This window comes from Apodemus sylvaticus, chromosome 2 (assembly GCF_947179515.1).
Source record: "Apodemus sylvaticus chromosome 2, mApoSyl1.1, whole genome shotgun sequence".
NCBI classification, from domain to species: Eukaryota; Metazoa; Chordata; class Mammalia; order Rodentia; family Muridae; genus Apodemus; species Apodemus sylvaticus.
Window position 1 is genome coordinate 65963956 of NC_067473.1, and position 13731 is coordinate 65977686.

Below are 13731 nucleotides of genomic sequence, written 5' to 3' on the forward strand. Positions count from 1 at the left end.
TTCACAGATAAAGTAATGAGATGAGCACCTTATGCAAGTTGTGTGACCACACATATTGGGTTGAGCCCAGAGCATTTCCTTTTCTGTTCCAACTATCACCAGACCTCAACGTGGAAGCTTATTGCTGCCCTACAATCTGATCTTCCAAGTTGACTGGTAAAATCCATCATCTCACCTTCTGACTGAATTGTTCTGTCTGTACTCAAACTAATGTTGGCAATCAATTCTAGGCAAATGGCTCTTTCTCTGAGTAATTCTGTCTTCACTTTTGTCTAGCATGTTCTTTCTGTAATCTGTCACCTTAAAACTGTCAAAGTAAAACTGCCATATGCACACATCATTTTCCACACACCACACACCACAGCTTTTCCTCTCTCACTGCTCTTAAGTAGACTCTCTTACTTTCCTAGTCTCCTATGAGCATCTCTGATTGCTTTCAAATATCTCTCTGATTCCTCATTTTCTCTGATATATTACTCATCAAAAGATGTCACTTTTAAACATGGCTGCTTCCTCCTACAGTCTAACATTACACTCATTGTTAAGGATTAAAGGCATGTACTAAGGTTTTGTCCATGTTCCAGTCAGATATACTCTAACCCAAGGTATGTCTGCATTCTGGCCATATCATACCTTTGGATATGATCACTTGCCAGAGCAGCCATGTTTCTGGACTCAAATATCTCTACATAAATCATATTGGATTTGAGTTATGTCACACAGAAAAAATTGAAGTTAAACTCAACCAATAAGCAGCTCCCTCACAAGATTTTGTTCAAAATATGTATATAGATTATTCCATACATTTGGAAATCAAACAATTGATAAATGCATAGCTTTAATACAAACATGAAAGGTGAAGATTAGTAAGTGGGATACAATGAGGAGGTATGTGCAAATATCTGATTACCTAGGAGTATACATAAGGTCAGAGACTGTAACTAAATATCCTTTACCTAATAGAAATACTCAAAAGGTATCATCCCTATAAAGCAAGCAATATTTGGTATAGGAAGCACATTATTTTCAAAGCCACAAAAGTGCAACATGGTGGATATGTTACATAATGGAAAAATAATGAGAGAACAGAGGTGAGTATAAGGGGAACTTGTCCTAAAATTCCATAGTGGGAATATAGATTACTAAAAGACAGAAGAATTAAGGAATGGATAATTCAGAGATGATCTGACAAATTGGAGAGTACTTTAACTACAAGAACCACCATGCACATTGTTTTCATATTTAAAGAACCCCTTCTATGCATGGATAACCCCCCTTTATCTGGTGTAGTGAGAAAGAGTGCAGTATCAGGAAAATGGAAAATAGTGCATTCTTCTATGACATGCAGACAAATACCAGAAGGAAAATGGGAAAGTAGTTTGTTCCATTGAGAAGTGCTGGTGGATGGTCAGCAGATTGCTTATCTGCCACCTGGATCCAGTCTCACATGCTCCAATAGTTTCCATATCTTCCAATGGCCTTGTGACAGGAAGCCAGTTGTAGGTAATTTCTCTAGTAAAATTAATTAATGCAAATCATTCCTTCCTGAATACCTCATATCAAGATGCTTGTGAAAAATGAAAGTAAGTAAATACTCTGAAAAATATGAAAAAAATAGCAATGTGAGAGATGTTCCACTTCAGAATGACTGCAGTACAAATGAATGACAAACAAGATACAGAGATGACAAAACTGAGTGGTTGATTGGGCATGTGATACTCACTCACCCTTGCCAGTTTTAGTACAACAACATATGTTAAGAAGCCCATGTTGGCATTTTTTTTTAGAGTTTTGTCTGATTTCCAATTTCTCCAACCTCCAATAAGTTTTCCCCACAGAAGCAATTGCCACAATTTCGGCTAAGCTTCTCCCATTGTTAATGGACAGCTGCAGAACTATCACCACTTTTCAAAGACATCAAACATGATATCACCTGCAAGGTACTTTTTGCTATATTTGGAGTCAGTGGACAGTAAAACATCTGGTAGAAAAGATACTCCAATTAAGTCTTAAAAATAGACACAAGTATGCACAATATCAAGTACTGACCTTCTATGGCTGGTTTTTGCTATGTTAAAATGAGACCTAACTTTTAGGGATGATTTAATTGAAAACCATAACCAAACAAAAAACAGAATCTCATAGGTGGAGATTTATCACTGACTAAGTACAGCATTATATTCTCTTACATATATAACATAAACATCCATAATTCTCTCATTTTTTCAGCACACATCACATTTATTCAGATGTCATGAAGAACATTTCTCAAACTCTAGTCTTCAAAATGAGCAAAGACTTCCAACACTGGCTCTTTGAGATAGAATACAGAGTAAATATTTTTAACATAATTCAGAGCAATACTGATTCTACTCAGGATTTTCATGGTTTATTTGAACAATATTATTTATTTGCTCTTGTATTCATATATTTCTCTACTTCACTGCAAATTAAGATATTTTCTACTTAAACCTCACACATTCTCCATCCCACATACCTGACAGCAAAGAACCTGATGGAAAGCAGATTCTCTAAAAGGCCACACGCATTGAAAATTCTGTACCTCCTTCTTTTACATCAGTGATGTGCCTTTGCTGGTACATAGAATTTTTTGATTTCTTCTTATTATTAAGCAGATTAGCCATGACCAGAAAAACAAATTGAGGAAGAGCTGAAAGACAATTTGAGAAGGATTGTTCTTAAAAGAGCCCCACTATTCATCAAAACCAGGTTTTCTACAAAGTTACCAAAAGCAACAAACATTCATCAATGGCTATCTGAGAATACCATAGAGTCATTCTTACCTAACACCCACAAATTTAGTCTATTACAGAGGGTCACAGTAGCCAAAGGCTAGCCTACCTCTGTTGCTCTCATTTTATCATCTATCCTTGCAAGATGAGATGATTCCATCCATTTTCTCTGGGAATAAAATATTTATAGACACCTGAAGGTCTCCTTATGCCAAGAACTCCAAAAAGAGGTGATGTAAGAATCTAAGAAGAAGAAAATGCAGGTGTGTTTACTTAGGAAATATCAAAGTTATTCCACCCCCACCTCAAGAAACAGAGTTCTCCCTCCTCAAGAATATAAAAGTGTGCTTTCCTTCAGCATTCGGTACTCCCTGCCACCATGAGTGCTCTTCTGATCCTGGCCCTTGTAGGAACTGCTGGGGAGTTTGATGCCTTCTGTGGTCCTGATTTTCTAATCAAATAAAAAGCAACGAAGCCTGTTTAATTTTCATGTCTGCTACTTTCACGCTTGTGTTGATATTTCTTCTCCAACATCCTAATTTCACATTTATAATCTCTCAAACTCCACACCTGTCTGTATCAATCCATTCTCTATAGCATCCTTTGTTGAATACAGGGCCTTGATTATAGAGGATGAAAGGGAAGCCAAAAAGAGGATGAATAAAATGAACCAAGAGGAATATTCCTCAGCAGCAACAGTGTGGCTATGCAAAGCATACTTCTTGAGGAATTTCAGAGAAAAGCAGGACAACACCACTAACGTTTAATTGGATCCCACTAATTGGGTTCTTTGGTAATATCTATTTTTCTCTGGAACTCTGAAGAGTTCTGAGATCACTAGGATCTAGTTATCTGTCCTGCATTTCTTGCCACTGAATGCCAAGAAATCCTCTGTTGCCTACAGGAATTGCTGTTTCTCTGCTTCCTGTTAGTGATTCTGCTCAGAATGCTACAAAAAAGAGTAAAAAGGAAATGGAATACTAAAACGCTGAGCAGTCCACCCTGCAACATCTTGAATTTACTTCATTTCTATATCTCCACTCTAGTTGCTTTCCCTGCTGCTGATGATGACAAGATTGTTGGAGGCTATGTCTGCCAAGAGAACTCTGTCCCCTACCAGGTATCCCTCAACTCTGGCTCCCATTTCTGTGGAGGAGCCCTCATCAATGACCAGAGGGTGGTGTCTGCAGCTCACTGTTACAAAAGGTAAGTGAGAGTTGTCTAACAACATTACACTCAGTGAGGCACCTTTACAGAAGGCATCTGTATGTCTAAGAGATACAGTTGGAGAAAAAAGGGAAAGGTAGAAAGAAAAGAAGGAGCTGACAGAATTTCACGTTCAAAGTCTTTGGATGAGCACATAACAGAATGTCTCACCAATACTACATGTACCCCTACACACACATAGAAATAAATAAATAATAAATAAATAAATATATTAACATCTTGAAAGGAAGAAAGGACTATTTTCTCATCATACAAACTAATGAAGAATTTCACAAAGATTTTCTCATCTGGTAACTTGGTCCTATAAAAAGAAATTTTCTTAGACTTTTGAAAATATACCTGAATATTGCTTTATTCTTAATTTTTATGACTAGATATTTTTATATTATTATGAGATTGAGTAACAGTGTATATAAAAAAAGTCTTTTAGTTTAACTGCATATGAAAAGGATTATTTTAAAAAGTAATTAAAACACTGACTACACAACCTCATAGGCTAAATCGTGACTCACTAGTGAAGAGTGGAATCTCAAGAATGAGCTTCTATGCTGTCACAAAATTTGGCTATGAATAAAAACTACCCAACATTGACATTTATGGTTTAAATGCAAAAGTAGAGCATCCTTCCAAAAGGAAATTGAGAATAAAAGTTCCTGTAAGAAGTGAACAAAGACTTAGTAGACAAAGAGAGTTTTAAATGATGCTGTAGTTCTTTGTACTGGATATTTTGGAATAAGATCAAATTTAGAGTCGTCTACATGGCAGAATATCACATTAGCCCGTGTATACCACATATCTCTGAGAAAGAAAAGAAAATTGTATCCACATTCCCTATTCTTCTCGTATGATGTTTCAGCATGTAGATCTTGGGAAACTAGAGAAACAGACTGTGGCATTCCTCCTCTTCCCAGCAGCCGCATCCAAGTGAGACTGGGAGAGCACAACATCAATGTCCTGGAGGGCAATGAGCAGTTCGTCAACGCTGCCAAGATCATCAAGCACCCCGACTTCGTTAGGAAGACCCTGAACAATGACATCATGCTGATCAAGCTCTCCTCCCCTGTGACCCTCAATGCCAGAGTGTCCACTGTGGCTCTGCCCAGCTCCTGTGCACCTGCAGGCACTCAGTGCCTCATCTCTGGCTGGGGCAACACTCTCAGCTTTGCTGGTGAGTAGAACCTGTCACTTATTAATAATCGTTTTGTTTGTATCCTCTGTAAACACCCCCTACCTGAAATTACCCCACTGGTTTCAAAACAGTAAATATGATAAAGGTGCACAGTACATTTATGTTCTGCAAGAGATGCTAGAGAAATTTGCACAGCAAATGAACTTATCTCAAGTATGATCTAAGAACACGCAGAATGTACTACTATTTTTTTCATGAAGGATAACAGTGGTAAATATGCTCAAATGGGAAAGCTATTCTTTCTGTAAAATATAAGGTTATAGAAAATAGTCCATTGCTTGCAAGCTGGGATAACTCTGGATTCCTGTCTGGATATGGCAGTCTTCATTTTGTCCTTTCCTCACAGTCAATGACCCAGACCTGCTCCAGTGCCTGGATGCCCCACTGCTGCCTCAGGCTGACTGTGAAGCCTCCTACCCTGGAAAGATCACTGATAACATGGTCTGTGCTGGCTTCCTAGAGGGAGGCAAGGACTCCTGCCAGGTGATTGCCACCCTCCACTTATCCAAACCTCTGTTCTTTTCGGGCTGGGGCTCTGAAGCATAGTAGTGTGAAGCAAAATGTAAGCTGTGGTGGTGCTATGGGAAATGAGGGGATTCCTTTGGATTTCAACACAGTCTTTAGGAAAGCAGATGGGCTATTGGGGGAAAGAAATGGAGCAAGATAGACTAAACATGTCTTGAGTTTAATATAAGCAGCCCTATTTCACATGCCCTTTCTCATGCACCATGTTCCTCTTTCCCAGGGTGATTCTGGAGGACCTGTGGTCTGCAATGGAGAGCTCCAGGGCATTGTCTCCTGGGGCTATGGCTGTGCCCTGGCAGACAATCCTGGTGTGTACACCAAGGTCTGCAACTATGTGGACTGGATTCAGGACACAATTGCTGCCAACTAAAGATCTCCTATTCCTCTGCAGTCTTTTTGTCAATAAATTGAAATTTTCATTACTGTCAAAGTCTCTACCTGATCTCTTTAGCCCTTGGGTTTTAAGGATAGCTTTCATTTCAGATAATTCATCTCTTATCTTCAGTGTTCTGAAAAGCATCCTTTCTCTCAACGTAAGATACATGTAGTATCGGTGCATGAAGAGAAAAATCTCCAAAGTCATATCTTAGAACAAGAAGCTATGTGCTTCCAGAGCTTAGGTATATTTTGCATGGAAGAAAGGATTGTTTTAAGGTTTTATGGTTTTGTAGGTTTTATGGCTGTTTTGGGTTTTTTGTTTGTTTGTTTCTCCTTTGGCAATACTTATAGTACCATTTTATAACAAAGAAGCTAACCCTGAAGGACCAATGCTCTACACAGGCAACAGCTCAACTCCTCTATGCTCAATAAGTTGTGTAGGTATTTTCTTCGCCAATAGTGACTCTGTGGCTTTGTGGAGAGGAATGTATAACCTTGGCACCTGTTTAAGCTCTTTTAAATGTCCATTGGCTTGCTTTTTAGAGAAAGAGAAAAAGTAAACATTTTTGTGTGTTAGGGAAATCATGACCATGTATATGCATACAATATACTCTATGAAAAACAAAATTTTCAAAAAAGAGTAATTTCCTTAAAATATTACTTGTATGCAAATCTGTTCAAGACAGTTGTTATGTTTTTATTTCAGTTTCTGGCCATTTCATTATCACCAACACCAAAACAAAAGAAAAATAATGTAAAAAAACAACAAAAATAACAACAAGCAGTTAGGGAAAGAAAGATTATCTTTCCCAGCTATTTCATTTTTAAGTTCAGTAATTGGAAGTATTTAAGGCAAGTTCAGATGAGTTATCTCACGTTCAAAAGTCAGTGCATACTGGATGTGTAGACCATTTGTTATATACTTGATTTCAGCTTCTGCTCTCCAATCATAGTTTGAGGCCATAGACAATCTGAAGCAGCACTGTATTACACACCTGGGATTAAAACAAAATGTTTTCCCATAGCATTTCTTTGTTTTTAAATAGTACAAAATTCTTACTATAGAAATTCTAATAAAAAATGAAAAAGCCAAGGCTCTCCACTCTGAATCTATTCATGATAGAAATTGAAGTTTTAGTTGGTGCAATAAAGCAACTTCAGGAGATCAAAGGAATCTAAATTAGAAAGAGAACAATCACAGTATAATTATTTGCAGATGATATAAATTATAAATAAGCACCACTCAAAATTCAACCAGGGAACTTCTACAACTGATAAATACCATTAGGGAAGAGGCTGGACAAAAGATTGCCAGTAATTCAGTACCTTTCCTATATACACATTTTTTAAAACTTGTTTGTTGAAAAGAGTCACAGAATAAAATCCCCATCATGATACGTAATATAAAATATAACAGGAGGAGTAGCCCCTTGTTCTGGAAAGACTCAGTGAAGCAGTATTCGGCAAAACCAGAACGGGGAAGTGGGAAGGGGTGGGTGGGAGGACAGGGTGAGAGAAGGGAGCTTATGGGACTTTCGGGGAGTGGGGGGCTAGAAAAGGGGAAATCATTTGAAATGTAAATAAAAATATATCGAATAAAAAATACATATAACAGGATAATCCTAATGAAGTAAGTGGAAGACATACACAAAAATTCGAGTCTTTGAAAAACAAAACTAAACAAGGAATCAGAAGGTGGAAAGATGTTCCATCTTCATGGGATTGGTATGACTCACATAGTAAAAATTGTCATATTACCAAAATCAATCTAGAGATTCAAAGCAAACCTCATCAAAATTACACCACTAATTTTTACACATCTTGAGAGACTATTTTCAATTTCACATTTTCAATTTCAGTGTCCTTCTGTTCTTCATTTGCAATATTTTCATTACTCATTTCTCTTCTTTATTAGATATATTCTTTATTTACATTTCAAATGTTGTCCACTTTCCTGGTTCTCCCTCCCCCGAAAATCCCATAATCCATCTACCCTTCTACAATCAACCCTTTCCCATGTCCCTGTCCTGGTATTCCTCTACACTACAGCATCAAGTCTTTCTAGAACCAAGGGACTCTCCTCCCTTTGGTGTCTAACAAGAGCATCCTCTGCTGCCTGTGAGTCTGGAGCCACGAGTAACTCCCATGTGTACTTTTTGGTTGATGTTTTGTCCCTGGGAGCTCTGGGAGTACTGGGTGACTCATATTGTTGTTCCTCCAGTGGCACACTTCAAACCCCTTCAGCTCCTTGGGTCCTTTCTCTAGCTCCTCCATTGGGGACCCTATGCTCAGTTCAATGGCTGACTGAAAGTGTCTCCTCTCATGCACTAGCAGAGCCTCCCAGGTGACAGCTACATCCGGCTCCAGTCAGCCAGAACTTGTGGGCACCTACAATAGTGTCTAGGTTTTGTAACTATATATGGGATGAATCCCTGGGTGGGGTAGTATCTGAATGGTCTTTCCCTCAGACTCTGTTCCACTCTTTGTCTCTGCATATCCTTCTACAAAGGACTCAAGTATCCATACTTTGTTCTTCCTCCTTCTTGGGCATCCTTTGATATATGAAATGTGTCTTGGGTATTCCACGTTTCTGGGCTAATATCAAAATTGTGCTGGCTCATCTGGCAGTTAGCATGAAGAATGTAAATTGATCCATTCTTATCTCCTTGTTCTATGCTCAAGTCCAAGTGCATCAAGGACCTCCACATAAAATCAGGCAGAAACTAATAGAAAAGAAACTGGGCAAGACCTTTGAGCACATAGGCACAGGGGAAAATTTCCTGAACAGAACACCAATAGCCTATGCCCTAAGAATTGAGAAATGGGACCTCATAAAATTACCAAGATTCTGTAAGGCAAAGGACACTGTCAATAGGACAAAATGACAACCAACAAATTGGGAAAGATCTTTACAGACCCTCCATCCAACAGAGGGCTAATATCCAATATATACAAAGAACTCAAGAAGTTAGACTCCAGAGAGCCAAATAACCTTATTAAAAATGGGGTACAGAGATGAACAAAGAATTTTCACCTGAGGAATATCAAATGGTAGAGAAGCACCTAAAGAAGTGTTCAACATCCTTAGTCATCAGGGAAATGCAAATCAAAACAACCCTGAGATTTTACCTCACACGGATCAGAATGGTTAAGATCAATAACCCAGGAGACATCAGGTGCTGTAGAGGTTGTGGAGAAAAAGGAACACTTCTCCACTGCTAGTGGGATTGCAAGCTAGTACAACCACTCTGGAAATCAGTTTGGCAATTCCTCAGAAAACTGGACATAATACTACAGGAGGACCCTGCTATGCCATTCCTGGGCATATACCCAGAAGATTCCCCAGCACGTAATAAGGACACACTCTCCACTATGTTTATAGCAGCCCTATTTATAATAACCAGAAGCTGGAAAGAACCAAGATTTCCCTCAACAGAGGACTGGATACAGAAAATGTGGTATATATACACAATGGAGTACTATTCAGCCTTTTAAAAAACAATGAATTCATGAAATTCTTAGACAAATGTATGGAACTGGAAAATATCATCCTGAGAGAGATAACCCAATCACAAAAGAACACACAGGGTATGCACTCACATTATTCATTTCAAATTTTAATTTATTTCGATCTCTTTATATCATAGGTGGCATAGCAGTTCACATAGAGAAAGTAGATATATTTCTATATTTTTCTGTCATTGAATGGAGAATTTTTATTAGATATTTTCTTTATTTACATTTCAAATTTATTATTTCAAATGAAATATCTCTTTATTTATGCCCTCTCCTGGTTTCTGCTCCAAAAATCCCCTATCCCATCCCCCTTCTCCTTGCTTACTAGCCTACCCACTCCCTCTTCCCTGTCCTGGCATTACCCTATACTGGGTCATCTAGCCTTCTCAGGACTGAGAGCTTCTCTTCCCTTTGACGACCAACAAGACCAGAATGGAGAATTTTTTTATACATTTACATTATGGTTTTTCCTCTCTTACACCTTCCAGAGTCTCCATATCTTACACCAAGGCAAATCTACTCTCTTTCTATTTCTTGTTACATAATAAACATGATTTTGAAGGATCATAATGAAGTAAATAAAACCAAACCAGAATAGGATGAAGTAAATAAACTCAAAGAAGAAAAAAATAAGGTTGTAAACAACTTGGAGAAACATAAGTTCTTAAGTTCATGCACAAAGTAATCCCATATAAACATATTTCTAGAGGTCATAATATGTATGCAAAGACTTATAAGTTTCAAAAAAGCTATAACTAAACATTATGAATCAAAGAACCTTTATAATATCTAAAGACACAATTGCTTTCCTTTGTGTTTACTAAGTGGAAGGAAGCCTGCTTTAAAAAGTAGTTTGTACGCCACTCGAAAAAACTAATATTTCAATGTCAACTGTTTATCCACTGGAGATAACTTCAGGGATAGGAATGGGGTCTCTGTCCACTGCAGGCTCAGCTCTAGGACCACACCTGCTGCATTACCAATGCAAGCACTGTGCATAGTCCATTAGCCTCTGCAAATTCATATGGGTGATTATCCTGCAGTGATCACAGGCCTTGAGTCCTCCAGTTCATCTGACTCTAAAATCTTTCCTCCTTCTCTTCCACAGGGTTCCCTAAGCACTGAGGGAAGGGATATCTCATATAGGACTGAGTGTCACAAATGTGTCACATATTGTGCAGGCATTGATTTCTATATTTCCTTCCTTCTACTTAAGGAGAAAACTTCACTTATGATAGCTGAACAAGGTATTATTTATGATTATAGCTGAATGTTATAAGGAATTATTACTACTTCCATTTAGCAGAGAAATAGTATTTGGGTTCCCTGTTTCTTACTGGCATTAGGTTCCTGGACACCCCAAAAATGTCCGACATGGATTACATACAGATCATGCAGTGGGCATTTAGTCCAAACAGAGTGGTTGTTTACTCCCATAAGCTTTGTGACACTACTGCACTAGGGCATCTTGAAGGCAGGTCATCATTTTATATCAAGATTTTGTTGATGCATTGGTGCTTTCCCTTGGCTTTTGGAAGAGTAGACTACCTTTTGCTATCATTATCATTAGGACATATGAGTACTAATTACTCATATTAATGGTTAAAACTAGAAAATATCATCCTGAAAGATGTAACACAGTCACAAAAGAACACACATGGTATGTCCTCGCTAATATTAGGTATTAGGAAGGAATCTCATAATCACCATAATACATGAAGTTCAAGAAGAAGGAAGACCAAAGTGTGGACGCTTCAGTTCTACTTAGAAGGGGGAACAAAATAATCATGGAAGGTAGAGGGTGGGAGGAACCTGGGAGGAAGAGAAGAGCAGGAGAGAAAAAAGGGACCAAAATCAGGTTTGGAAGGACACAGGGGAGATGTACAGATGGTCAGGAAATTGAGCAGAGGTTAATAATGGGGGATGAAGAACTGGGGGTAGCCACCAGAAAGTCCCAGACAACAGGAAAGCAAGCAGTTCCAAGGACCCATCAGGGATGACATTAGCTGAAATGCCCAACAAATAGGGAGATAGAACCTGAAGAGACCATATCAATGGTCCCCAGTTGAGGGATGGGGACAGGACACCCATAATTCTCTTAACCCAGAATTTCTCCTGTCTAAAGGAAATAAAGGCACAATGAGTGGAGGAGATTGAGGGAAAGAACAACCGGAGACTGACCACCTGGGGATCCATGCCATATGCAGCCACCAAACCCAGTCACTATTGCTGATGTAAAGAATTACTTGCTGAAAGGAGTCTGATATGGATGTTTCTTGAGAGGCTCTACCAGAGCCTAATACAGATACAGATGCTTGCAACCAACCATTAGACTTAGCAAGGAACTGCTAATGGAGGGGTTAGGGGAAGAACTGAGAGAGCTGAAGCAGTTTCTGACCCCATAAGAATAACAATAGTATCAATGTACCAGAACCCCCCCCCCAGAGCTCCAAGGGTCTAAACCACCAACCCAAGAATACACAAGGAGGGGCCCATGGCTCCAGCTGCATATGTAGCAGAGGATTGCCTTGTCTGGCATCAGAGGGAGGAGAGGCCCTTAGTTCTGTGAAGACTTGATGTCCCAGCATACAGAAATGCTAGGGCAGTGAGGCTGGAGCCGGGAGATGGGGGGTATGCTCATAGTATCAGGGGAAAATGGGGTGGCATAGGGAACTTGGGGAGGGGGAATCAGGAAGCAGGATACAAATGGAAATGCAAATAAATAAAATACACGATAAAAATTAAATAAAAAAACAAAAGAATATTGTGTAGGTGTTTTCATTACTTGTCAGGATTTACCTTCAATTTGGGCAACTGAGAGCCATGGCAAGAGCTAAGTTGCTCGGTGGGTTCAACAAGGTTTCATTGACTAACTACTGTATTAGACGAATGGAACACATTAATGGCACTTAGGGCTACAAGAGATATAACATGGAGTTCTATATCTTCTCTTTTAGGCCAATTACATTTATATTTAATTGGACATTTTAGATTGTCCTTATAAGTAAATGTATGTTAGGTAGATTCTATCATATTATGTTTCCCTATGATCATTCTAATGGCTCATAATTTTAGCAACTTCTCCCTGTTTTCCTCCCTTAAAATTAGACTCATCTGTTGCAGTCCCTCATTTTCCTTGCTAGATGTTCATCAAGGCCCCATCCTTTCTCTATACTGAAATGCTGAGGTTAGGTGTATTGTAGGTGTCACATCAAAGTAACAGTTAAAATTAAGATATAAACAAATGCATGTTATACTTGTCTTTTTTTCATATTACCTAACTCATGATTTTTTCCTCCATCCATTTACCTGCAAAGTTTCTATTATTTTTGTAAACACCTGAATAATATTCTGTTGCATTAATGTATCATATTTTCTTTATCCAAGAATCCATTGATTAACCCCTAGACTGTTTATAATTTTCACTATTATGAATAAAGCAGCAATGCACATGGTTGAACAAATGAATCTGTAGTAGGATGAATGATCCTTTTGGTATAAGTTCAAGAATGCTGGATCTTGAGGCAGATCACTTCCCACCTTCCAAAGGAAGTGCTACACTGATTTGAATAGTGGCTGTACAAGTGTCCACAACCCCTGGCAACAGATGAGTGTACCTTTCATGGTACATTCTTGACAGCATGGGTGGTCTTTTTTATTTTACTGATTTGGCCATTCTGACTGCTATAAGAAGAAATCTCTAAATAGTTTTGCATTGCTTTTCCCTAATGAGTAGTGATATTGAGAATTTAAGTGCTTCTCAGATATTTCCATACAATGTGGATTTTTTTTTCAGTGAATACTTCTTATAGAAGTGGACTTCATTGTCTGTCCTATTCCTGCAGAGATTTTAGGTGACAGTGAGGGTTGCTGCTCTCTGGGAAAGGGACTCCTCCTTGTCAGAGAAGAAGGGGACGGTTTTAAGAAGAGAGGCATGTGTGAGGAAGACCCAGGAGAAGAGAGGTTCCTTTAATAGGGTTGTGAAATGACTAGTAAATTAATTAATTTAAAAAAGAAACAAAAGAACATACTTTGAGACCATGCATTATACTACTCTGCCAATGTTTTTAGTTTAGTTTAATTGTTGGTATGTTGTAACCTACTTGATGTACAGTAGCATTTACCTGAATAGTGTTTCTTTGG

At 38.5% G+C, this 13731-nt stretch overlaps 3 protein-coding genes across 7 annotated transcripts in view; 2 read left to right on the top strand and 1 right to left on the bottom strand.

The window, feature by feature from the left end:
- Positions 1-13731, top strand: part of LOC127678521 (anionic trypsin-2) — a 238581-nt gene that overhangs the window by 190126 nt on the left and 34724 nt on the right. The window lies entirely within an intron of this gene.
- LOC127678523 (anionic trypsin-2-like) overlaps positions 1-13731 on the bottom strand; it is a 204748-nt gene that overhangs the window by 172351 nt on the left and 18666 nt on the right. The window lies entirely within an intron of this gene.
- LOC127678526 (anionic trypsin-2-like) lies at positions 3133-6065 on the top strand. The gene is made up of 5 exons (XM_052173548.1): positions 3133-3193; positions 3800-3959; positions 4895-5148; positions 5516-5652; positions 5915-6065. The coding sequence occupies exons 1-5, from the start codon at positions 3133-3135 to the stop codon at positions 6062-6064; spliced, it is 762 nt and encodes a 253-aa protein (XP_052029508.1). The 3' UTR covers position 6065.